This window comes from Sinocyclocheilus anshuiensis, unplaced genomic scaffold (genome assembly GCF_001515605.1).
Source record: "Sinocyclocheilus anshuiensis isolate Anshui unplaced genomic scaffold, SAMN03320099.WGS_v1.1 scaffold199, whole genome shotgun sequence".
NCBI classification, from domain to species: Eukaryota; Metazoa; Chordata; class Actinopteri; order Cypriniformes; family Cyprinidae; genus Sinocyclocheilus; species Sinocyclocheilus anshuiensis.
The window spans coordinates 2,286,479-2,313,401 of record NW_015552582.1 but is presented as its reverse complement, the minus strand read 5'-3'; the positions used below and the strand labels follow the sequence as shown (position 1 = coordinate 2,313,401).

At 37.5% G+C, this 26,923-nt stretch overlaps 1 protein-coding gene across 7 annotated transcripts in view; it reads right to left on the bottom strand.

The window, feature by feature from the left end:
- Nucleotides 1–26,923, bottom strand: part of LOC107665323 (nesprin-1-like) — a 133,934-nt gene that overhangs the window by 93,714 nt on the left and 13,297 nt on the right. For 6 of the 7 annotated variants that reach the window (XM_016456146.1, XM_016456149.1, XM_016456145.1 and 3 more), the window contains exons 1-15: nucleotides 7,385–7,554; nucleotides 7,019–7,246; nucleotides 6,825–6,923; nucleotides 5,959–6,146; nucleotides 5,728–5,851; nucleotides 5,429–5,595; nucleotides 4,938–5,091; nucleotides 4,217–4,842; nucleotides 3,092–3,271; nucleotides 2,551–2,701; nucleotides 2,295–2,459; nucleotides 1,224–1,406; nucleotides 997–1,098; nucleotides 661–864; nucleotides 353–560 (exon numbers count right to left, since the gene is read on the bottom strand). In XM_016456146.1, coding sequence (XP_016311632.1) covers nucleotides 353–560; nucleotides 661–864; nucleotides 997–1,098; nucleotides 1,224–1,406; nucleotides 2,295–2,459; nucleotides 2,551–2,701; nucleotides 3,092–3,271; nucleotides 4,217–4,842; nucleotides 4,938–5,091; nucleotides 5,429–5,595; nucleotides 5,728–5,851; nucleotides 5,959–6,146; nucleotides 6,825–6,923; nucleotides 7,019–7,246; nucleotides 7,385–7,534 — 2,929 coding nt within the window. In that variant the 5' untranslated portion in view covers nucleotides 7,535–7,554. Of the gene's footprint in view, nucleotides 1–352; nucleotides 561–660; nucleotides 865–996; nucleotides 1,099–1,223; nucleotides 1,407–2,294; nucleotides 2,460–2,550; nucleotides 2,702–3,091; nucleotides 3,272–4,216; nucleotides 4,843–4,937; nucleotides 5,092–5,428; nucleotides 5,596–5,727; nucleotides 5,852–5,958; nucleotides 6,147–6,824; nucleotides 6,924–7,018; nucleotides 7,247–7,384; nucleotides 7,555–8,473; nucleotides 8,573–8,667; nucleotides 8,896–9,033; nucleotides 9,185–9,867; nucleotides 10,029–10,114; nucleotides 10,256–11,339; nucleotides 11,436–11,648; nucleotides 11,793–12,058; nucleotides 12,224–12,336; nucleotides 12,410–13,203; nucleotides 13,413–13,493; nucleotides 13,653–13,729; nucleotides 13,865–13,953; nucleotides 14,119–14,819; nucleotides 14,979–15,176; nucleotides 15,327–15,811; nucleotides 15,956–16,117; nucleotides 16,268–16,499; nucleotides 16,665–16,760; nucleotides 16,958–19,670; nucleotides 19,768–20,001; nucleotides 20,171–20,260; nucleotides 20,374–20,561; nucleotides 20,727–20,961; nucleotides 21,100–22,464; nucleotides 22,573–23,642; nucleotides 23,682–23,929; nucleotides 24,040–25,241; nucleotides 25,439–25,589; nucleotides 25,769–25,904; nucleotides 25,998–26,426; nucleotides 26,448–26,923 lie in introns of those variants that run through there. The other variant, XM_016456151.1, reaches the window with a different exon arrangement.

Genomic DNA, 26,923 nt, shown 5'->3' with positions numbered 1-26,923 from the left:
TAATTTCTAATGATTTCTAAAGTGTGATAGAGAAAAAGGCAACAAAGAAGACTTTTTTTGACAAAGGTCAAAACTCCTGTTACGATGTAGATTTTTGAGGTGCACTCTTGTCATAAATTAATCTATTACTTTTCCTACATAATTTTTAACAAAAACATTGGTAAAATATCTATTTAGGAGTCTTAGACCTTTCCAACGATATATAGTTTGTCATGATTAGATTAGGATTTAATTGTAATATAGTGAAGTAAACTTAGGCGTCCCACAGAGGGGACGGGTGACAGTTAAAGGGTTAATCAATGTTAAAAATATTACTATTAATTCATTTATTATTAATTACTGTTACACTCACCATTGAAGAGCTGCAGTAGAGCATCCTGAAGAGACCCCAGGATCTGGCTGCGGCGTTGTGTCACTTCCTCATTCCTCTTGACCAGGTGGGAGACAGCGTCACCCAACAGGGTCAGGTGCTGAGTTGGGTACGTTCTACACAGTGCTCTGAGAGACTCGCTTGCTACATCCAGACTCACCTCTAACTGCTTCTGTGACCTCTCAACCTCCTAACAAAATACAGGGTATATCATTTTTAACTGAATGTTAAATGCCTACATAGCAGATTTCTGCCTCTATATTTAAATAAAATTCAGTCACTTCACTAACCTTGATCTTAACAAAATTCTCTGGGTCAGAGGATGTTGAAAACTCTGAAAGCGAGTCCTCCGAGGTCTTCAGCTGCTCTGAAATCTGGGAAATTAGGTCTAGAAGCTGCTGCCTCTGGGAGTTGAAGTCTTTATACATGCCTTTGGTCTGTTCATACACCTCTGCAGCATGGGAAATCCGCTTCCTCAGATCTGCAGCCATCACCTCAAAAGAGCAAGAACACGTGCTAGGTTTACCAGTGGCCATGACTGGCAGTGTGTTTTTTATTCTCTTTACATACTAGATGATGAAACATCATGCATCACAACAAATGTCACAACCACTGCTGATGAATACCTGCAGTTCAGTGTGTATGTGCTGGGTTTTCATCACTTCCTGGAGCTGTGTCATCTTTGCCTGCAAGGTCTTCAGTTCATCTTCCTTATTATCCAACTCCAGCTGTACAAACACAGAAATTAAGGTTCTTATTTGTACCATGTTTTGGTTTTGATTTTATGTTATGTATTTTTTCATGTTAAGTTTCCTTTACAAGGTTAAAATCGCCTTGGCTAAATAGATCTCACCTTGAACTCAGAGAGGCGTTCTTCCATGTCATGAGTGGAGAGTAGACTGGCAGCTCCCTCACTGAGCTCACTGACAGAGATGGCACTCCAACACTCAATGTCATTAGCCAATTTATTAATGTCATTCCACAGCTCAAGGGAGCGAGTGTAAAGACTGATGTCTGTATCCGTCCTCTCAGAGATCTGCACAATAATGAACACTGGCCATTAGTGCATCCTGTACATAATGTGATGTAAATAATAAGAAGACCACAGTTGAAAGAGTAGACACACTCATTTCACCAGCATAAGGGATGCATATATTTCACTTCTACATCACCATCCATATGTATAGAATTTTGTTTGTACTTACCTACTATTTTATCTATGTTTGTACATCTCAGTGCTTTACCTTTTTCTCTCTTTTTATTTCTTTCTATCTCTTTCTTTCTTTCTTTCCATCAATACTTCCCTTTTATCTGAACTGTTATTTGTTTTTTTGTTTATTTATTTGTTTTTTGTATCATGTTTATGACTGCGTTTGTACATTTAAGTGCTTCACCTTTCATTCTTTCTTTCTTTCCATCAGTACCTCCATTTTATCTGAATTGTTATTTGTTTTTGTTTTTTGTATCATAAAAATGATAAATAAATGATAAATATAAAGAATAAAGGATGCATTGGTACTTAAAATCTGGCCAATATCAAAAAGACAACAACTGTATGACAACCAATAATTGGTCGATATCACGAATCTACTTTTTTTTTTTTTTTGCAATATCGAAATTAAGAAAATAGTTTTGCAAAAACTAAATAAAAAAATAATAATTCATAATGATTTTAACTAGCTTCCATAGCACACTGAGTGCCAATTCTCAATGTTCTCATTAACTTGTTACACATTTGTCATTTGTAGGAGCAATCATTCTTTATGACCAATTTAAGTTTTCAAATGAGCATATTTACATGTTTGACGATAGAAAATGCTTCCCCTGATTTGATATATCCCTGCCTCAAGTTACTTCATAAAATGATGGGGACTAAACCGAGCATGCTAAATGATGTCTAATGAAAAGCATTAAATGCACTCACATCCAGCCACTGATCAACAATGGCATCCATCTCCGTTGAGACATTTTCACTCTGAACGCTTTCCTCTGGAAGCTTCTCCAGTACGCTGGTCAGGCGTTTGCCTGAACCAATGAGCTTATTCAGGTCCTCCTTAGTGGCCGCCAACTCTGGCCTCACCGCTTCCAGCTGAGCAAACAGAGATAACCTTATTACCTGTGTGCTTGTTATCATAATCTAAATCAGTTGTTTAATAGGTGGCACACGCTGAGGCACTAACCCGTGACAGAGCTCTATGGATATCCTCAGGGTTGTGTGGGTCTGACTGGGCCATTGTGATGGCATGAGCTCTCTCTACGACCGAGCTGATCCTGGTTCTCAGGGTCTGATATTCCCTACAGAGCTCCAGAAGGTTTGCACAAAGGTCATGGCTGTATGGGGACAAACACAAGCAGCCAAGTATCAGATTTTAAGCACAAACATCAATAGAGCTATGCAAACATGCACTGCAGTCTTGGCAATAGCTCAAAACACTCTCCCCTTTCTTCAGTTTCTTTAATCCAAAGGATAATCTATTTAGAGATTCACCCACATATCCATTAAACGACGCACACACAATAAACCACACTTAAATTGCATTTAAACATGGCAACAGTCGCAACCTGTCAAAACACCCATCCATCAACCCACTGGCCCACTCCAGCTTCTCCCTCCCATAAGTCATCCATATCAAGATCAATTTGACAAACCATTCTTCTGTCCAAACATACTAAGTTTCAATGGGAACTTAGTGTATAAGGCTTGGATAGTGAAATACTCACTCCTCCACAATAATTGCCCTAGTCCTCTCCCAGGTGGACTGGACCAAGGCTACGTCCCGTTGGGCATCTCCTGCAAGCTCAGAATCTCTGTGGGCCAGTTGTTCTCCTCTTTCTCCCAACCACAGCTGACTGTGCTGTAGGGCTTCAATCTCTTCCTCCAACTGCTTCAGCAACCACAACCTGAAAAAAAAACAGATATTATTAAAACAGCATAGCACAAACTTTGCCATTGTTAGAGTAAAATTACAAAACTCATATCTTTGCTTAGAGTAAACAACTGAAGTCCACATTTTTTGGAATGTAAAATGCAATTTTACAACAGTAAAGCACAGTTTATATTGTATATGCATGCTTCTAAATATACATATTATTATTATAAGTATACATTAAGTTACTATAATTCTATTGATATATTTTATTATTTATTAGTTTTATTATGTATATATACACCATTATAGTTTTTTAAAATTAAAACCATAAAAAAACGTTTTCATTACTAGAAATAAAATAATTCTCATTTTCAATCTCATTTAGTTTAACTTAATGTACTAAAATAAGTACAACTGAAATAATTATGAATAAAACCAATATAGACATATAATAAAAAAACTACTAAAAATGCCCAAAATTACTAAAATTGTAACTAAAATTAAAATGGAAATGAAAAATATAATTTTGTATTAATAATCTATAATTAATAGAAAAAATATATTTCATTGTACAGTATTATTTATTTTAATTATATTTACATTAAACTAAAATAATTACTTGAAATGCCAGAGTTCAAATTTAAGATATTTTAGCAATTATACTAAAAATATTTTATACATTTTAACTGATGTTTTAAGTGTTTATTTTGGTCAAGGTCTTTTGCTGATGTCAGGACGGATTAGTTTTGCAAATGTGATGTGGACATGATGCGCTGTTTTCTATGTGGTATGTGGTTTGAGTGATCGGAAAACATTTTGAACCCTGTTTACACCTCTATTTATGTATATAGCACTGTCCACTAGTAATCATTCTCAAAATAGATTTTAATACCAGATACTAAATACCAGCCACATCAGAATTGGTGTGAAAAGGCCATAAAGAAAGTAATGGCAGAGAAAACATAAGTGCCTGTACCTCTGTTGAAAGGCATGTGTGCTGGCTTCTGTTGGCCACGGTATATTGACTCTGTCCTCCAGCTTTGCCAGACTCCCTAGCAGCAGCTCCTTCCGTCCCCTAAAGGAACTCCACATGGCCGCTAGTGCCTCCGCCTCACTCTGCTTTGTCCCAATGCTTCTCTGAAGCACCTGCACGCTCAACACAACATCATCCACCAGCCCTCTGCAGGATGTTCTTTCCTCCTCTGACACCTGTAAATGAAAATGTGATTTGTTCAGGATGATATCCAGGCTAATAGCCTGCACCTCCAGACATGCTAACTCCTTGGCAAGGTCCCCAAGTTCCTGATTTATTTTCCTGACTTTGGAGTCATCCCAGCTCCCTCTTCCTTCAACAGCATCCTGGAATGTCTGTAGAGAGGTTCTGGCTTTATTGTAAGTCTCACAGAAGTCTTTTAGTTTGAGTAGAGCTTCATCTCGATGCGCTACTAAACTCTGAGCTTCACTGAAGAGTTGAAGGCAGTCCTCCTTCCTGGTCTGGAGGTGCTGCAGGTCTTTTGGGGCTATAGACGGGCTGAGAGCATCTAGATGTGGCTGTAAGTCCTCCAGGGACTTTCGCTGGGTCTGAAGGGACATCTTGTCCTCCTTTAACCCATTGGAGAAAACAGATATTTATATATTTTTCGATTTAGACATGAAAGGATGATGATTGGATGATATACTATAAAGACATAATGTACCTTGGTTTTGGAATCAGCAGACTGTAGATCAGTTATGCTGACTTTGCAGGTGCTTTGAATGTGCCTGAGGAAGTTCTCACTCCGCTGAGTCAGAGCAAGCGAGACCTGACTGAACTGCTCCAACTTAGAAAGATGGGACTGAAGTTCCTGAATCCTGAAAATACAAAATTTAAGGTCAGGTCTCACCCTTCCATATTCAATTTGATAGTGCAAAAGAAACTTTGTAAAACATGCAGTGAGAAACATACTGTATTTTACAAAGAATTTTTTTTAACAAATAAATGCAGTCTTGGTCAGCATGAGAGACTTCTTTCAAACTTTTGAACATTGAACCATGATTTACTACTTGATAATGCATGAGGAAACATCCGCAGTATGGACAGATTTTGCATATGCCCCCATGTATATTTTAGAAGCACATCGGCAAACAGATAGACTTAAAGCCAAATGACAAGGACTAAAAAGCCAAAATCAAATCAAATCAAATTTACCTGAGTGGTATACTGGTACTGAGAGAACACCACCTCTCCTCCAGGTTACAGTGAAGATCTCTAAGCTCTGCGGTCCTTTCCTCTGAAGCTGAAGAGTACAGAGACTCTGCACGGGTCTCCAAACTTTCCAACAAAGACTCCTGAGAGGGAACTTCTGACTGCATATCCTGGAACATCATAAGAAAAAAAATTATGGGTTATTTGCCATTAAAGACATAGAGTCCCACATTGTCACACAACAGGAATTTAAAAAAGGAACCAAGAGTGTTGAAAATCCCTAAAATGCCCTCTGACTTCACCTGCAGCATCTGAAGCTGGCTGTGTAGCTTCACATTGTCTGTGGTCAGGTAGGGAGAATCTGAACTGCATAGAGTTTCGCACCTGTTCAACCAGGACTGTAATAGTGAGAGATCTCTCTCATATCTAAAAACCAGAGAGTCAAAACATTGCATTTTACATTACAGTTTTAATTTGTGTAACAAAGACCTCTTCCAACACATTATGTAACAAATATACATTGAAACACATGCCTTTGCCATAGAGTCAACAGGTTCTCCAGTTTTGATAGTTTTTCAGTGGCTTGCTGGGTATGTAATTTGTGAGCTTTCGGAAGGTCAGCCACAGCTTTCTCCAGCTGTCCGCCATCAGACAGCCTCCTCCAGCCCAGACTCAGAGACATCAGCCTGGGCCCCAGCTGCTGTAGACGCTGCACTACATCCTGAGAATGAAGGAAACACAGTTTGTGTCATACATAAATGTTACTCTAGCAGACTCAAATGCCCTTAAATAAACATTTTTAAAAGCAGCAGTTATTGTGATCGTAACTGTATATGGTCTTGAATAGGGGTCTCGTACTAATGGCCCCCAGGCCGAATATGGGGATTATTACTTACAGCCCTTCAAGTATAAATAGTTTATCCTTTAATCCAGTCTGCAAATTGATTTTTACTTTCTGCATTTTGGTTTGGTCTTCGTTACTCGCTTAAGGATTATTAAACAGCAGTCAATATTTTTTTTTCTACATGGCTTATTATAGCCCTAAAACAATAATGAACTGAAGCTGTATCCTAGGAGACAGCAACAAACAGACATGCTGCGACTAATCCTTCATTTTATTTTTCTGACTTTAAAATGAATTAATATTCACAAATATCATACTGTACATGTGAACTGATTATTATATATTTTTGCCATTTTCCATTTAAAGAATTTCTAACCATTACATCAAAATTAGATTGCATTGATTGTATAAATAATGGTATTTGTTGAAGCTGTTGGCTAGTGGCCCCAAATTTGAATTTGACACCCCTGGTCAAGATGGTACAGTATATATGATAAGGAGATTGTTTTATTTCTGTCTTTATGTCGTCTGTTCCCAAACATATGTAATACTAACCATATGTTCATGGAGAGTTTTATATGCTGTTGATGCTGATGTACAGGAAGTAACTGGTACGTTCAGTTTTTCCTGTAGTCCATTCAGGAAACCTTCCACCTAAAATGTGTGAAAACAATGAGTAACACACATCTAAAATGGCTTAAATAATATATCAGATCGGAGGAGAGCCATGTACTGTATTGTAATGTCACCTCATTGAGATCTTGGATAAATTGGTTTGTATTTTTCAAGCTAGAGTGAAGCTCTGCTTCTCGTTGCTCCACACTGTTCTTAAACTCCTCCCGGTATCTCCCAATCTGTGTCAGACGTGCTTTAATTCGCCCTGCCTCATTCGGTGTGATGAAATGAATTAAGGTCTGAAACTCTGTCTCCAGTCGACTAAAGACGTCCATCTTCTCCTCTAAGCCCTCCTTCAGCATCTAAGGAGCGAAATCAATGCGGAGACATCATTCACTGAGTGCTAAATGAAACCTATCTTGTTGTTTGGTTAATTTGGTTATGTTTATTAAGTTACAGTCTTCTGATCCAGGTTTACAACATCCATCATCTCTGTTTACCTCCACAGTGTTTATCTGCTCATCCAGGTTGGCAGAGGTTCTGCTGAAAGCTTCAAGCTCCTTCTTACTTTCACAGACCCAAGAGAAGAAAGCCTCAGACTCACGGCTGAAACCTTGCCACCATCTGTGCATCATCTCCAGATCTGACATGCTATTGGAACAGAGACAAACAGGAAAGAAGCACCACTTGTGAAAAAAGAAGTACGCTTTAGCATACTTTTAAAGAGATAACTAATTACTGAAAGAATATACTGAATGTAATGTTTTCAGACACTGCTGGGTATGTAATTTGTGAGCTTTCGGAAGGTCAGCCACAGCTTTCTCCAGCTGTCCGCCATCAGACAGCCTCCTCCAGCCCAGACTCAGAGACATCAGCCTGGGCCCCAGCTGCTGTAGACGCTGCACTACATCCTGAGAATGAAGGAAACACAGTTTGTGTCATACATAAATGTTACTCTAGCAGACTCAAATGCCCTTAAATAAACATTTTTAAAAGCAGCAGTTATTGTGATCGTAACTGTATATGGTCTTGAATAGGGGTCTCGTACTAATGGCCCCCAGGCCGAATATGGGGATTATTACTTACAGCCCTTCAAGTATAAATAGTTTATCCTTTAATCCAGTCTGCAAATTGATTTTTACTTTCTGCATTTTGGTTTGGTCTTCGTTACTCGCTTAAGGATTATTAAACAGCAGTCAATATTTTTTTTTCTACATGGCTTATTATAGCCCTAAAACAATAATGAACTGAAGCTGTATCCTAGGAGACAGCAACAAACAGACATGCTGCGACTAATCCTTCATTTTATTTTTCTGACTTTAAAATGAATTAATATTCACAAATATCATACTGTACATGTGAACTGATTATTATATATTTTTGCCATTTTCCATTTAAAGAATTTCTAACCATTACATCAAAATTAGATTGCATTGATTGTATAAATAATGGTATTTGTTGAAGCTGTTGGCTAGTGGCCCCAAATTTGAATTTGACACCCCTGGTCAAGATGGTACAGTATATATGATAAGGAGATTGTTTTATTTCTGTCTTTATGTCGTCTGTTCCCAAACATATGTAATACTAACCATATGTTCATGGAGAGTTTTATATGCTGTTGATGCTGATGTACAGGAAGTAACTGGTACGTTCAGTTTTTCCTGTAGTCCATTCAGGAAACCTTCCACCTAAAATGTGTGAAAACAATGAGTAACACACATCTAAAATGGCTTAAATAATATATCAGATCGGAGGAGAGCCATGTACTGTATTGTAATGTCACCTCATTGAGATCTTGGATAAATTGGTTTGTATTTTTCAAGCTAGAGTGAAGCTCTGCTTCTCGTTGCTCCACACTGTTCTTAAACTCCTCCCGGTATCTCCCAATCTGTGTCAGACGTGCTTTAATTCGCCCTGCCTCATTCGGTGTGATGAAATGAATTAAGGTCTGAAACTCTGTCTCCAGTCGACTAAAGACGTCCATCTTCTCCTCTAAGCCCTCCTTCAGCATCTAAGGAGCGAAATCAATGCGGAGACATCATTCACTGAGTGCTAAATGAAACCTATCTTGTTGTTTGGTTAATTTGGTTATGTTTATTAAGTTACAGTCTTCTGATCCAGGTTTACAACATCCATCATCTCTGTTTACCTCCACAGTGTTTATCTGCTCATCCAGGTTGGCAGAGGTTCTGCTGAAAGCTTCAAGCTCCTTCTTACTTTCACAGACCCAAGAGAAGAAAGCCTCAGACTCACGGCTGAAACCTTGCCACCATCTGTGCATCATCTCCAGATCTGACATGCTATTGGAACAGAGACAAACAGGAAAGAAGCACCACTTGTGAAAAAAGAAGTACGCTTTAGCATACTTTTAAAGAGATAACTAATTACTGAAAGAATATACTGAATGTAATGTTTTCAGACACTTAATTGCATGTTATTTACAATTAAATAAAAATTTTATATAGTTTAAATTTATATTAAATTCGATTAGTTAACTTTAGAGTGCTTTTTGACCCATTAAATATAATTTTTTGTATGCAATTTCATGAAATATGGTTGAAGTGTACTGCCAAATGTACTGATAAGCATTTATGGCAATCTAAAATATACTTTAATGTCACTTTTATTGAAACTTGTATGTAATATCATGTATTTAAATATATTTGTTATTACACAGTTGTAATGCAGCTGCAATTTACTACTAAAATCCAAATAAATATTAACTTTAAATGTATCCATTAATTAATATACTACAGTTGACATTATAATCAAGTTCTTTAAATGTGCTTTAGCATATTTAGAAACATAATGATTGTACTTTAAAATAAAAATGGCCAAAAATATCACAGGGCAATTCTGAGAGATGTTGTTAAAGATGCAGCAGACTACTGCAATCTGACATAATTGAAAATGAAATTCTCTTGAATTGTACATTACATGTATGTACAGTAGATAAAGACATACTGACTTAAACCTGTCTTACATTTTCCTGAGGCTGGCCTGTATCTCCTGCAGTCTCTCTTTTGTGGACTGGGCCTGATCCTGTAGTAAAGACTGATTCTGAGAACCAAGTTTAATATCTGCTGCCTTCTTCACCAGGGACTCAGCTCTAACAGCAAACATGTTACCCTGCTCATGAAGCTCCTAAACAAACAACACACAGACATGAGTATTATTCTCAGCCCAAAGTTCATTAAACAAACTACTATATTTTCTGTCTGTGCTCTCACTTTAACATTTTTCATTTCAATCTTGAAGTTGTCCAGGCTGCTGAAGATGAGCTCCCTCTGCAGGACAGGACTGACAAGACACACAAACTGCCAGATGGCCTCTCTCTCCACGTCAAACTCCTGCCATGCACTCACAGTGACCTAATGACCAATGAGAATCACACAATACTGTACCATTCCACCACTGATTGTTGTAAAGGTTAAACCAACTGCAAGAAATCTGGGTGATTACATTTCTTGCAGTTTTTCATGTTGCATTACAGGCTTACACTTTATGCACAAACAGTAAATTTGCACTCAAACAATAGCCAAACAGTAATGATTGTCTGCTGGAAACAAGCTCGGTCCTCTGAAGAGAGGAGATTATTAAGGTCTTTTTGATTCCAAGGACCCCCATTGTCCACAACAACATTTATGGAAAATGACTTTCCCCATGACTTTTCCAGTTGTTTGTGATTACTGGTTAAGGATTAAGTATAAGGATTTTTTTTTACTTATTATTTTTATTTTATTTTTTGTACAATTTCTAATTAATAAAAAAAAAATAGTTTAGAGCTTGGCATAACTAGAAAAATTAAAACGAGAACGAGCGTTAGTTATAAGATATCTAATATAAAATTATGATTAATAATTAATATTTAAAAATAATCATATTTGGTGTGTGTGTGTATATATATATATATATAAATACACACACAACTCACTGAATAAATGTGTAAAAGAGAAAAGAGCACATCCAGTGCTTCTCTGACCGACTCAAACATGTTCCTCACTTCAGGTCATCATCATTTAGAAATTATCTCTGGTTTGTCTTTGTTTTGGATTATTTCTCTTAGTGCTGTCAAACGATTCATCACGATTAATCGCATCCAAAATAAAAGTTTCTGTTTACATAATATATGTGTGTGTACTGTGTGTGTGTGTATATATATATATATAAATACACACACACACACACACACAGTGGAGATCAAAATTAGAGAACCTCCAATTTCCTAAAACAGGAGTAGAAGGGCAGTTTTAAGCATATTTCATAAATTAATTGTATTCTGAAGCACAGTATAAAAAACTCAAATGAGATATTTGAAAAAGATCTCTGATCAAAATTAGAGAACACTTACAGATACCTCCAAGTTATTGGTGTTAATCTGGCACCTGGTGCTAATTTAAAACAAATTATAATATGGCCTGTGTGTAAATATCATTATTTGATTGAAAGCGTTACCTGCAGGTGTTTCTCCTGAGCTGCCCGGTCTTCTTTACAGAAATTACTTTGAGAACGGAGATCTATCTCTATTTTTTGCTGGGTTTTCATATTTTGCTATGTACACACCATAAAAGGGTAAGACAGACAAGAGCGAGAAAGGAAAAAGGAAAGGGAACACAAAAATAAAATAAATGATTCTGAGATTTCCCCCTTGGAATATCATGCATGACAAAAAGTCACTTATTCACAGCAATCAGATTAGCAAATAAAATCGATGAGCAGATTCATCATGTCTATTGCATTATGTGTCAACAAAATGAATTCTACCTGGTGAATAAGGAGCAGCTGTTTGGCCTCTGTTACATTATCTGCGTTCAGTATTCTTCTGTGCTCTTGTGTCTGGATCACCTCCTCCTTCAACTGCTCTCCAGCCTTTATGTTCCCTTCACTAGCCACTGCAACCGGAACATCCTGAGAAAACAGTAAAAGAGTTTAACCATGCAAAATATCATCAGAGCAAAATGTCGTAAACAGTAATGCCACAGATATCTGTACAATGCAAAGTTCCTGTAGATGATATGCAAATATGTTTTTTTTTCTCCAATAGCCATATATTAACATTTGCATATCATTTTCTTTTGCAGATATTTCCTTCCCAAAGTGAACTGAACATTGAATTTATGGCCCAGAACTAAGTGGCCATCAGCAAACATGAAGACATGAAGACCATCCTTCACCTCAGACAGAGACAGCAGCAGTGCAGAAAACTGTTGTGAGAGTTTATCAAGAGCAGCTCTCTGTGTGTGACCCTCACTCTCAGGACTTATGTCCTCCAGGACAGCAAGACGAGCTTTGAGCCAGTCCAGAGTTTCACCCTGAGCCTTTACCGCCTGATGCTGCATCTGCAGAGAGAGGAAGAGAGAGGTCAGCTGAAGTCACATAACAGACAGTGGTCTGCATACACATATACAGTATGCAGATGAGCATTAATCATGTTGATTTGGGGTGAGCTCACCTGGACAGAGGAGGTTTCAGCACCACTCTGAGTCGCCTGCTGGAAAAGAAGCCATCCAGACAGCTCACTGAACCTGGAGCACAGCACAAAAAAAAAAAACTGAAAAAAAAAAATCCTGAAAATTTCACACAATCTGATCACCAGCATATGTTGTCCCTTGTGAGGAAGTGCGCTTAATTCAAATATTTTAAGTATCTTTTAAATAAAGTACTTGCAGGATAAATAAAAGGCCACTTAAGCTTACTTAAAGAAAGTACACTTTAATGACTGCTTCTTAGCACACTTAAGTACACTTATAAAAAAAGTGCACTTCATAATAATGTCAAACTGAACATTTTATTTTAAAGCATTGTTTTAATAATCTTTTGTCGTGCTTTAAAAGAAGTACACTTATTTTGATGTTGACTAACATACTAAAGCACATTTAAAGTACTTGATTATAATTTTAACTATAGTGCGTATTTTTTTATATTATATTCAAAGATAAAATATTTTATAGAAGTATATTATATAAGTACTAAATTGGAAGTTCATCATCATAAATGTGTAATTACAAATAAGAATTAAAATTTAAATACATTACATACAAGTTTCAATAGAACTTACATTAAATACATTTTATAATAAATGCTATATTGGGCAGTATACTTTAATATAAGTAATTCTATAATTGCATATAACAATTACATATAAAAATGTTTAAAAAAGGGGCCTTGCTTAAGTAGGTCAAAAATCACTCTCAAGTTCAGCTAAGTGCATTTAATAAAAATGTTAACTTTTTTTTAATTTAATTGCAATTAACAAGCAACATGGACAGATTTCATCCTATAATGTGTCCCATTTTTAAATTTAATATTTGCATCTCACCTGGCATGCCACTCTCTCCATTTATCCGGGTCCTGTTGTAGTCTCAAGTGTGTTCGTTCTACTAAACCCCTGACCTCTGAAACATGATCTCTGGTCTCCTCCAGCATTTGATAGCCTATGCCATTCTCTGGAAGATCCTGACAGAGATGCTCCATTGTCTTTAGTCGCTTCTCACAAGCAGAAAGTGGGTTTTTCTGTCTGAAAAAGGCCTATAAAGACACATAAATAAATGTTAAGATTTTTCATGAAATGTAACTTGCATGGTCTTTTCTTCATCTGTTCTATCTCACCCTGTGTTCTTTGATAATTTTTTCACTGCCAGCTGTGAGCAGGGCCTTGTCCTCCCTTTTCAGCTCTACCCGACACTCCTGTAGCATGGTCATCACCAAACGCCTCTCTGTTTCCACACGGAGTCTGAGCAGATGGGATGGGGCCTCGACTTGAATGTCCTGGTAGAAAAAATGCATCAAGATGAATCCTTTAGGAGATGTTCCTGTTAAGCTGTCTTTTTAACCTTCCAACTGACCTTCCATTGCTTGTGCAGTCGTCTGACCGTCTCCCGCAGACTCTGTTGGTCTTCCTCAGAGATGATATCAGTGAGGTCATCACACGCCTTTAAATAAGCACTTAAAATGTGCTGATCCAGTCGCCCAAAGAACTCCTGAGGAAATATTTGCAGACTTAATTTAAAAAAACAAGACAAGTTAAATATGTTTGAAGGGTTCGCCAATTAAGACATTATTGACGTACATTATGTTTGCGGAAAAGCTCATCTGGGTCTCCCCTTTCCTTTAAACAGGCCAGGCCCACACGCAGCGCCTTCTCCAGGTCAGCACGAGACTCTTCATACCTCCGCATGAGGCTGCCGTTAGTTTCTGCCACCTGCCTCCATTCTAAAGCCTCCTGCATCAGAGCCTGATCAGAGTAGAACACAGTTACTCCATCAGCTCTGTAGTTGATGGATAAATCCAAACTAGTGATTTTTTTCTGTGGAACAAAAGCAAGAGTTAGAGAATCTCCACTTAGAGATGCAGCAGAGGTGAAGATTTTCAATGAATGACAACTTAAATTTTGTAAGTCTTCAAAAGACTTGGATTACAGCACAAGAGTCATATGGACTACTTTTATGGCGCTTTATTTATTTACTGAGTTTGGCAGTCCATGTTCACCATGTTGTTGTATATATATAATATATACAATGACTCTTTACAAATTTTAAAGAATTCTTTTTTTATTTTTATTTTTTTGTCTGTGATTTCCCTGGAAAAAATAACAGTACATAGGCTTTAAATGACATATGAGTAAATGACAGAATTGTAAAAAGTGCAAATGTTGAAGCCAGCATTATTCTGACTATTTCTATAAAACATACTATGAAACAACAGTTTGGAGTCTGTAAGATTTTTTGATCCTTCAAAAACACATGATCCATCAGAAATCAAATCAGCTGATTTGGTGCTCAAGAAACATTTCTTGAAATAGAAATATTCTAAAACATTAAAAATGTATTTACTATTTTTTAAAACAACTTGCTGAATAAAAGAAAGAAAAATCTTGCTGACTCCAAACATTTGAATGGTAGTGTATATTATTGCAAATCTGTAATGTAGTCCGACCTGTGCAGTGGTCTGAATCTCGGTTACTCTGTTCTGCAGAAGAGACATGTCAAAATTGTGTAGAGATTTCGCACAGCACAGCGCCCTCTGTAGGGACAGGTAACTGCGCTCCATAGCGCAAACACAACGCTTACAGGTCTGCTGCTGAGTTTGCAGCTCCTGCCAAAAATGAATAAAACAGAAATAAACACAAAGATCAATTTTAGTTCACACAGATACTGCTAGGGACCTTTTCCCTACTGAATCCTTGTGGGTTTACAGAAGACAGGCACTTATTATTTGTCACATCATTACTATTTCATCACACGGTATCCTTCATGGTCTAATCATCTTTTTCTCCCAGTGGTCGGTACTGACCTGGCACATTTCCTGGTTGTGTTGCTGTGTGATGATGTGTCCAGCGTGCTCCGCTGTCTGGTAGAAAGCTGAGATTTGTTTCTCTAACTCCTCTAACAGAGGACATAGAGCCTGGCACTCCCTCAGAATTAAAGGACACTTTTCTTTCAGCTGTGAGGATAAAAAAAAACACACAATGACACAATATTTATTCTCAGACATGTCACTGAAAATGAAAATTCTGTGATTTATTCACCCTCATATGGTTGCAAACGTATGTGATTATGTTTTTATTTGGTGGAACACAGAATCAGACATTTAGCAGGATGTTCTGCTATTATTTTCCATGTAATGAAAGTGAATGGTGACCAGAGGCTGTCTAGCTCCAACACTGATAGAAAGTACCTTAAAGGGCTCCAAAAGACTTGCATTTAAGGTTCTTGCATTCAAGTTTCCGCAGCCATTTCTGATATCTTTATCGTGTTTATGATGCTTTTCTTCTTTCTGTGGTCACCATCACTTTAATTACACTGAAAAGACTAGTGTGAACATTCCTGCTAAATGTCTGATTCTGTGTTCCATCAAATAAAAATAACCCTAGAATTTTTCATTTTTCAAATGGAAATAACATAATATTGTGCAAACATAGCACAAACCTGATGGAGCTGTGCTTCGGCGGTTGTTATAGAAGAAAGTGCTTTAGTTCCACTACCATGAACAGAGTCTTTGGCCAGAAGCTGTGCAGAGCGAGCAGCCACCTTGTATTGTGCTTCCACACCAGGCAGCCTGTGCTTGATGTCCTACAATGCGTGTGAAATTATATCAGAAAGCTTAGGTGAAACTCAAATGAACCAAACTGGCATTATAGTCTTACATTTATAATTTCTGTATGGCCAAGCTCACATACAGAAAAAAGTATTAACAACACACTCCAAATACAGTGAATGTTGAAACCTCTTTACCTCAACATCCTGCATAAAGGCTTTAACATCCAAGAATGACACTTGAAGTGGTGAGGAAAGTTTGGTAATGGAAGTGTCCAGAAACTCTTGTATGTCTAAGCTGACATCCTGGTGCATCCTCACCTTATGAGTCTCAGTAGGACGAGCATACTTTGAAGAGAGCAAAACAGACGTTATAATTAAAAGAAGAGTTAACTTAAAAATGAACTCCATATGACTTTCTTTCTTCCGTTAAACATAAAATTCATTATTTATAGTAGTTCTGACATTAAAGAAAGAAACAAAGGTATAAAGATTTATTTAAAGTATTTCGATTTTTGGGTCAACCATCTCTTTAACCTGAAAAATTTCTTGTCTTTAAGATTTGCACAAGCTTGTTTACCTGTTTGACCTTCAGAAATAGCTCCCTCCATCTTCCATTAAGAAGCAGGAGCTGATGCTTTATGTCACATGTCACTGTTTCATCACAAGTCTCAATCAGAAAGTTTCCTGCATCATTCATAGCAGCGTGCTGGTCCATCCAGTGCGGAAGATTACGAAAAAACTCCTAGAAGAACAAGTGAGAATGTGAATGTATTATAAAAACAACCCTACAAGGTATTTTCAGAGACTTGCCTACATTTACAGTATGTGGATGTCTCACCCGTTTGGTGTTCTCGGGTTGTCTGAGAGCCCCCTGAGCGTCCTCCAGCCAGGCCTGCAATGAGGCCACACAACTGTTGTACCTCAGCCAGTTACACTGCACCTCCTCCAGCATAGACCTTACGCTTCGCACCTCCACCGACAGACTCCTCCACTGATCAGACACCTCTCGCAGGAAGAGCTTTACCCCTCCCTCAACTACAATGTCAAAACATGCACATACAAAAGGAGATTCAAGAAAGTACTAATAAATACAGTCCTTGACATCAACAATAAGCATTTATTCTTCCCTTTTAAAAGTTAATTATTATTACTAGTCCAGGTGATATGTGCAGAATTTGAGGTGATATGTTCACTTTTTCATAAAAGCATGAAACTTGGTACAATTGTACAGGTTAGGGCCCTGAACATTTTCAGAAATGGAGCCATCGCAAAAACACCTCGTGGTTGCCATGGCGACCATTTTACTTTCCACCATAACCAAATTATGTATTTTCTATACATATATAAATTTAATCCCATATCCGACCCATTTGACATAAAAACTGGGACCCGAACCGCACCTGCATTAAATCTCCTACATAAGGTAGAAAAAAATAATTTATTTAAATTTTTTAAATTGTAAAATTGTGAATAGATTAAATACAGAAAGCAAGCAAAGAGTGCTCCCTTTAATATAATCACTACAGCTGTCAATAACTGGCAGCGCAATTGGCTACATTGCTCAGCGTGTACTGGATCAAGTCGAAATAGTCTTGTTTATTGGACCCGCAACATGCCCGTGCTTGTCACCGTCCGGCCCGCTCCCGCACCAAACCCTACACATAAATATTATTCCACCCGTTAAATCAGATATTATCGATTCACCTGCGTGTACCCGCCCGCATGCAGGACTCTGGCTTCCCCCTTGAGGACAACATAATAGACAATTCTGGCCCCAGAGAGTGATTGTAAATTAAGTTTACATGAAATATTTTTTAAGTTTCTTTCTGCATCTTCTGCAATTTCATTGTAATCCTTCTCATAAAGTCACTGAATTAACCATTAACTGTTCACCTGATTGCGTTGCCGTCTGCGTGTGATGTTAGAGCGTTGTTGAGAGAGAACAAGAATGTATTGGAAACACACTACCACCTACCTGACTCTGCCTGAGAGGTAAGGAAAAATACACTTACCTGAGATAATTTTTTTTATATCTCTGAAATATATGATAGTATTTTTGAAAACAATTTTTTTATGTATTATTGAATACAATATTGGTTAATTATCAAAGAAAGAAAAAAAATGAATAGCCATAATATGGACTTTTGTAAATGCTGTGATACTGTGATGCTCAGATACTGTGATTTCCTTCTCACATTGCTGATTTCACCATTAACTCTTCACCTGAACAGTTTATGTTGCTGTATATGGTATCATTGTAACCCTTGGCCATCAAAACATAGGGGTAGACATCACCTTTTCTGTGTTATCATGTTTGGTTCAGGAGATATGACACAAAATACATAATTTGGTTATGGCGGAAAGTAAAATGGTCGCCATGGTAACCACGAGGTGTTTTTGCAATGGCTCCATTTATGAAAATGTTTAGGGCCACAAGCTATACAAGTGTACCAAGTTTCATGCTTTTATGAAAAAGTGAACATTATTTTCACATATCACCTGGACTATACTACCTATCAGCATTGCAGCGATAATATACAGTATTATTCTAGTATTTTTATAGTATATGCTATTACAGTATTTATTAATATTTTAAATTAGCTTTTGTTTTTATATTTTGAGATTTCATTCGTTTTAGTAATTTTAGTTAAAAAATCTCCTGTCTGAGATGCTTTTAGAACAGACCCATGACCCAATTTATTGTTGCGACCCACCAGTTGAGAACCACTGCTCTAAATCACAAGGATAAGATGTGATTGGCTTCTGGGAGATGTATTTTGTGATCTTCCAATCACACTTCAGATATATAACACAAAGACCACCTCTATGTTGAGATTGCCTTAGGCACGAACAAAGCAACATGTTGGCAGTCTATTGCCCAGAGAAACCCAATTAGAATACAGTATCTGCAATAATGGACTGGAATTCCCTTTTGAGCTCTGTGCCTGGGAAAACCTCATTTACCAGTGGCCCGAGGAGAGGGGCATGAGTGTAGAAGGAAAAAGAAAAACCAAAAGGAAAAAAGCAAGAATGAAACACAGAGAGAGAGAGACAGAGACAGCAGGAAGATGCTACAGGCACAGACTGATTGACTACTGAGTCCACAAGGATTAAACTCACTGAGGGTGAAACGAGGTGAGCTGCTTCCATTCTGCCCTCTGGACACTGAGATGGTGAAATGTGAAGCATTTTCTCTAAAAAAAAAAACTGTGCCTTTATCTGCACAGCCATGATCTGATTTGTACATTACAAATATATATTTTTGATTCCCCCAAGGCCGCCACTACTGCTAAAATTCATGAGGCCCGGTACAAAAATCTTGTGTGGGCCCCTCCTTCCCTGTGTGCCTTCTTCTATAATTCAGAAAAACATATTTTGCTATATTTGGTGATTCTCATATAAAGTGATGAGAAAAATAAGTGCACAGTGAAACCAGGATAAACCTGAAAAACCATTGCTAAAAGTTGTAGTGCTGTTACCAAACTACCATTTAGCACAGTGTTTCTCAACCCTGGTCCTGGGCACCCCCCCAGCACTGCACATTTTGTGTGTCTCCCTAATCAAACACACCTGATTCAACTCATTAGCTCATTAAAAGAAACTCCAGGACCTGAAATGGGTGTGTCAGAAAAAGGAGACATACAAAATGTGCAGTGTTGGGGGGCGCTCAGGATCAGGGTTGAGAAACACTGATTTAGCAGAACCACGAGCATACAGTACACATAATTATTTAGCATATGAAGCATACCTGAGCTGTCTGCTTTAATGTAGAGCTCAGCAGCGTTTATAAGAGCCTGGTGGCTGGATTCATACTTCTCAAAGAACTGCTGCCCCTCCACAAAAGACTAGAGAAGCAGAGAATGAACAAAAGTAAATATCAGATCATTTAACTGCTGAGTCAAAGCATAAAGAAAAAAGCATCTTTAACATATCTCAGGCTCTACTAAATGTGATAGAATGGGCATCACTATGTATGAAAACGTATGAACTTATTTGTATGGTTGGGCAATGGAGGAGCTGAGAGAAGAATGAACAAAAAAAAAAAACTTTTATAGAATCCCTCTGGCTTGTAAACTTACACCATAGCTTTGTAGCAAAAGATCCATTGATTCCAGTCGGTCGTATTTAATGATCCAGGATTTTAGCTTGGACTCGGTTAGTGTCAAAAATGCCAGCATAGAGTATTTTGACTCCCAGAATTCCAGTTTGCTCAAGTGAACGTGGAAGGAGGTAGATATGTAGTTTAATCTGAAAGCAGTTAAATAAAAACAGGTTAATAATATAATATAATATAATATCTCTTTATTCATTTTTGAGGTTATCTGTTATGATGTTTACCTCTCTGCCATGTCTTGCAGTTGTTCCATGGGAATGGGGACATTATTAACACATCTGTCTCTGTGTATTAACTGCAAGGTCTGCTTATGTCTTTCAAGAAGCCTTAAGATCTCCTGCACAACAAAACAGATAAATGTAAAACTCATTTTTCATTCATGTTTCATTCAGGATTCATGTTAAAGGAAGAATGTGAAGGTTTTGCTAGTTTTGGTAATACTCATTAATGGATTCTCATTCATCCATTCTCCATTACACTATACACATTCATCCAAACAAACACAGATTCCTCATCCTGTTTTACCTGGTCATGTAGTCGCTTTTTGTGAATGGCTTTGGCGGGCTCATCATGGGCTTGCTGAGGGACCAGCTCTTCTCGTAGGATCTTCTCTGCCTGATGTAACCACACTCCGACTTCGCCCAGAGGATGAGGCAAACCACTATCCAGCTGTAGATGCCAATCCAAAAGCTGCAGCAAGAAAAATACCACATAAATTGTCACAAAAAAAAATAAAAATAATTTATGTCACAAAAATAATACAACATCTTTTGTGGACTTTTATTTTGACTAAATCTGTGAATATCCTCAAAGGTAAAACTTATTCAATTATTCATAAATAAAGTATCTAGGACTAGGATTAGGGCTAGTCTATGTATAATAATTAGCTTCATATAAAATAATACAACTCTATGGTGTATCTGACCCTTGCAGACAGTCTCTCCCAGGCCTGTTTGACCAGAGCCTGATCTGCAGTCAGCTTGCCATCCTTCTGTCTGGACTGGATGCATGTTTCCACTTGTCTTCTCTGCACCTCAAACTGTACATGATAACGCTTGAATGTCTGAGAGAAAGAGAGAGAGAGTGAGTGAAAGAAAGAGAGAACTACAGGAAATTGAATTACTGAATTTCTGAATATTCAAATAACGTCCAATGTAATGCTAATAGGAGAAAGACAGCAAGATAACACAGCCTGTCCAAAAAACGACAAAGTAAGAGAAAGAGAGAAAGAGAGACATGCCAAAAGCTGAAAAATAATTTAAACAGCCAAATTGCACATGCATGTATTCATGCAATAATGGGCTCCAATTTTCCACTTTCTCTCTACCCGTGCGGTCCCTGCTAGAGCTCTGGTTCTTCTGAATATGAAACATGTCCGTGGGCGCTACAGAAAGCAACAGATGCCACTCACTGGTGTGTAGTGCCCATGATTATGAGAGCAACGAGAGCTTTCAGCTCTAATGTATATTAGCATTGTCTGCATACGTATGTGGGAGTGTGCTGAGTTTTAAGCAACCAGTGTTTTGTCTGGGATCTACCATATGTTTCACATTTTTCTTACACATTGTCATATGAATTATGATGAGTATACACACAGTGGTGTCCAAAATCTGAGACCACAGTGAAAATTTCAAATCTCAAATCATGACTGACAACATATACTACTGGTTAAAAGTTTGGGGTCAACAAACCATTTTCATCTTTTTCAAACAAGTAAAACAGCAATATTGTAAAATTATATCACAATTTAACAATTGTTTTCTATCTGAAAAAAATGTATTCTTGTGACTGCAAAGCTGAATTCAAGCAGTCATTACGCCAGTTTTCAGGTCACATGATCCTTCAGAAATCATTCTAATATGCTGATATGATGCTTAAGAAACAATTCTTATTCTTTTATAAACTTAGTTAATAAAGAACAGCATAGCTTGATATAGATGGTTATTCAAAAGCACTTAAGTTCAAAATAAGTTCAAACATAACCAAAAAATTATTTGCATTTTAGTGAGGGATATATTTGTAAACTCAGTAATGGCTCTAAACAATTTGCTGACTGAATGAGTCTGATTCGGTTCATAAGAGTCATTTCTTCTTTGCAAGAAAGAGTCATTTGTAAGAAAATCTGAATTTCATGTTAGTCAACTTCCAGCTATTTATAACATGATTTATAATGAAAACAGTTGTATTAAATTACATAAATAAAAAATAGAAGCATTTTTACTAACAGTCTAGACTTTTGAACCATACTGTATGGAAATACTGTCAGACTTCTGTATTTCAGTATAACAGCGACACTGCTTTCTTGGATATCAGTATTAACAGTGGCCGTTTGACCACTCAATAAGTTTTACTCAGGCATCTAATTGATATCATATGTGATACATAACACTGCCAGCCCTGCAGGTTCTGACTGAGACCCTGAGCTCACCTGGTACTGCACAGCGGGACTTCCTCCATTCCTCTGGGCTTGAGCACAATCTCTCTCCAACTGATCTGCCCACGCTTTCAGCTCCCTCAGTGTCTTACGCTGCTCCCTCTGAGAGAAAAAAAGAGCGCCGAGTAAGTTAGGATTGTAGAAACAAGACAAAAAGCAAACATTTGTGCAGATTTAAGGCCCTTGGGGAGCTCTACACTCATCATTTCCTTACCTAAAGTAATTTAATGCACTTTAAACCCCCAACCCGATACAATTTTGCAGTTCAAACATGCATCACTAATGCCACATTTATAAATCCAAGGCACTTTGTGCTCCTGCTGTTTGCAGAGTTCTTCTTTCTCCATTGTGTGGATCTGCCCCAAACCTCTCCACGGGGGAGCAAGAGATCAGCTCTGCGGGGAGATACTAATCACTTTACACACATTTACCCTCCCTATTATGAATTAGGAACAAGAACAAGAAAGTGAGAGCAGTGTTCAGCTAATTCTAATGAAATTAAGCCTATTCTTCTGGTGCTCATCATACATTTTGGCATCCTCCATGAGGCAATGCCTTTGGGTCATCAAAATGATTATATCATGACCTTGCCAACGTCTGCCGCATGTTCTCCTCCCCACCTCCCAGAAACGAATACTGTCACAGGCATTCAATGCCCTGGAATATTAAAACCTACATTGTCTTAGTTTAAATGTATAACAAAGAGGTGAAAATGGTTCAAATTGCAGTGACTTTGAAACACGCGCAGACGGTGGCATGAGGGAACTAATGGTTTCTACAAAAGGACCAGGTGGTGACAGGATCAATTCAACGCTTCAACTTGGTTATGAACCATTATTATTATTTAAAGACTCCTATTAATGCTAATCATCAGGCTATCGGTATCAACGCAAAGCCAAAGGTCGTTATTGTCATGTAAATGTCACCCAAAGCCCCAGTTGTAATGCAAATATAATAGTAAAGGGAGTAAAATTATAACGGGCATATCAAAGGTGTACAATGCCCTAGATTATTAAACCTGATCCACAGAGCATCCGCGCTGCTCATGATGAAAAGGAAGGCAATATACTACTGAAAGGATTTTAAACTACATGGCACAGCAGCAGCAGCAGGTCGAAATAGTGGCAGATTAGTCAAAGCAGGCATAATGTGGTTTATACACGCAAACGTACCTCTAACATTTCCTCAATGGCTCGAGGAGCAAGATAAAACTTGAGACAGAAAAGGGATGCACGTAAACAACAAGACATTAGTGGACAAAACAGAGGGAGGAGTATAAAGAGAGAAATATAGTGTAAGAAAATGGTAAGTAGAGAGACGTGAATCCACAAATAAGACAGATTGCTGATAGTGGTCATTTAACAAACAGAGTAAAGAGTCTAGGCATCAGACCATGAGACATACAGTGAATGGAGAGCTGGTTAAAGTTTAGTTGTAGGATGAGAAATATTTATAGTACCTCCTCTTGATGCCGTCCAATCTCTGTCTCTTGGCTGTCTGGGTGATGCTTCAGAAACTGTGCCACATATGTCATGATGGACTTCTCGTCTGGCTTATCCACATCCACATCTAAATCACATTAAACAAGATTAAAACAAAATTATCAACAAAATAAAAATAAAATATAGGTTCTGCAATGAACACCCTGTGTTTCAGATGAGGCCCATAGTAACTAACCTTATTCAAAAGTTTCCTTTCTTCCAAAAAAGTTGGTTTGTCGTCCTCTTTTGTCTAAATTTTTTACCCACTCATTGTGGTTCATTGTTCTGTGGCGAATTTGATTTAATTGATTTTTTCAGTCACAGCCATTTCCTTTTAGCTTTACCTCCTGTCTCCTGTTTTTGTGCATCCATGCAGTATCATTTAGCTTTAACACACCATGAAATTACCTACTCAAATTTCAATGATTATATGCACAATATGTTTTTTGGTGTATTATGAAAATTACAGCAGGCGGTAATTGCAACTTTTGATAATGCTATACCAAGAAACAGTGCAGAATCTTAAACATTTCTTATGCATTTCACATCATTTTTTGATTCTTTGCTTTAAATATTTGGTCTCAAACTCCACTACATATTACACTTTCCATACACTTTCATGATGCTAAACCTAGCATTCTAACTACCATTCAAACGTTTGGGGTTGATAAGATGTTTTTATTATCATCAGTGTTAAAAATTGTTGTGCTGCTTAATACTTTTGTGCAATTTTAAGCATTTGTGCTTAATATCAGGTGCAATGTCTAAAAAAGAGGGACCGGGAAGTTTATATATAGCCTGACAAAGGCTTCACTGATGGTTACCTTTACAAAAGAACCATGGCTGACAATGTACCTTGACTTACCATTTACTATTTGTTCAGTCATCTTTACCGTGGCTAATGGGCCTCTAATCGTTTAAATGTCAAACTTCATTTGTCAGACTCCTGTAGGAAGCATGAGGAAGCTCAGATGGCATCTAGGAGGTCGAAGACTTAACACCTTCATTAAAAATGCATCAATCATATCCTCTGTGAGTGGCATGCTGCTAATTAGAATTTAAGCATTTGGCGCTTAGAGACTAATGCAACACAATTTGAAAGTACACAGCAAAGAAACAAACTGTGTCTGCCTGATACTATGTATAAGCCAGCATATTTTTGAATTAACATCAAAAACAGACTCTGCATCAAATCTCTAGTCATGGATTGGACCAAAAAGTGCAAACCCGAAACACTATATTTTCTCTTAGTTAAAAAGTAATTCTATTTTTCTGAATGATTGGTATCACCTTCAGGGTCAAGCAGTCGTGGGACGCCCAGTTCTCTCTCAGCCAATGAGAAGGCATCTTCTAGGTTATCCCTGTTGGGTCTCCTCCAAACACGTTCCATATTAACCAGATGAGGTCGCAAAGCAAAGATGACAGCATGAAAAGCTACCCCTGTGCGCCAGCTGGGGCCAAAGTCCTTCACATCCAGACCCAATCTCCTGTAAACACATGTGTAAGTATGTACATTATGTCAAAAGCCAGGAAGAATGCAGTCATATGCTTTACTTAGGGGAACGGGATTACAAGACCAAAGAACAATATATTCATTCAATACCTTGCACAGGCATGTATTAACAATACAGTTCTTACTTTGTTGCTGTGGTCTGGACCCATTTGAGCAGGGCTCTCTTAGCCCCACCCTGAAAAGAAAGGCGGGGCTTGCGTTTGACAGGTGGGCTGCTGGTCTCAGTGCTGTTGGAGCTTTCTACTGATAAATTGCTGCTAGATTGAGGCTGTAATGCTGGTAGGTGACTGGTGAGCTCCTCTATCTGAACAAGTATTGAAAAGTTACTGTTTTTAATTACTCTATGATTTAGTGAAATTATAGAAACTTAAAGACATTTTTGTGGAAGAATGGTTGAAATATTTATGGAATTTAAAATGTTTCCTCTCTATTATTTTTACCTGGAAATATAAGATGATGGTCCATATCAACCCCAGCACAATCGAGGGTCTGCCGTCTACCACATCTGTTGTGTTGATGTTAACTAGTTTAATCTGTTAAGCAACAAAATAAAATAATAATAAATAAATACAAATACAAATACAAATAAAAATGAAAAACTGTATTATCATTTACTCATTTACATTAAAATGAAATCTGTAATTATAACAATAAAAGCTAATTCAAAATATGAATACATACTAAAATAGTATATAAATGATACTAATATAACAATGATCACTATCCACTTTCATCATATGGAAGAGAGAAGCTCAAAATCTTTTTGTATTCCTTGAACGACAGCAAGTCATACAGGTTTGAAACGAAATTAAGAATTTTTTTTATTTTTAGGATGCTTATATTGCTATCACTTTTATCAAGTCAATTCTTAATTCAAGGTTACATTTGGAGAGATCCTGTTTTAGAAAGTGATAATGTCAATCATAGACATCATAGATAGTCAAAAGAAAGGTCACACTAACCGGAGATCCTCTGTAGGCCGACTGAAATGGTGACAAAACAAAGGGGAGAAAGACAGAGAAAGAAGAATAGAGGTCATCACATGCTGTTAACAAAAGTGTGTCCCATCAACTGAAGGACCGGTGATAAGAAACCTCAGCTCTGAGATAACCTAAAACCCTTCAGTGACAGACAAGGTGTGCACTGCACACATGCACCCATTGTTATAAACACACCAAGGCACATAGTTTAAGAACCAGCCACACATACAAGTTGAAAGAATGAAAAATTCACGCAAAAATACACACACACACACAATCATAACATCCACTTACTTAAAACAAAAAACGCCCATTGACCATTAACTATTAAAATACTGTGTCCCACATTGGATGTAAAAATACAGTACAGCATAATATAAAACAGTTCTGTATTCTGGTTTCTCCTACTGTGCTCCACAGGGAATAGAGAGAGATGAGAGAGGGATGACAGAGACAGATAAGATGGTGAAAGACTGTAG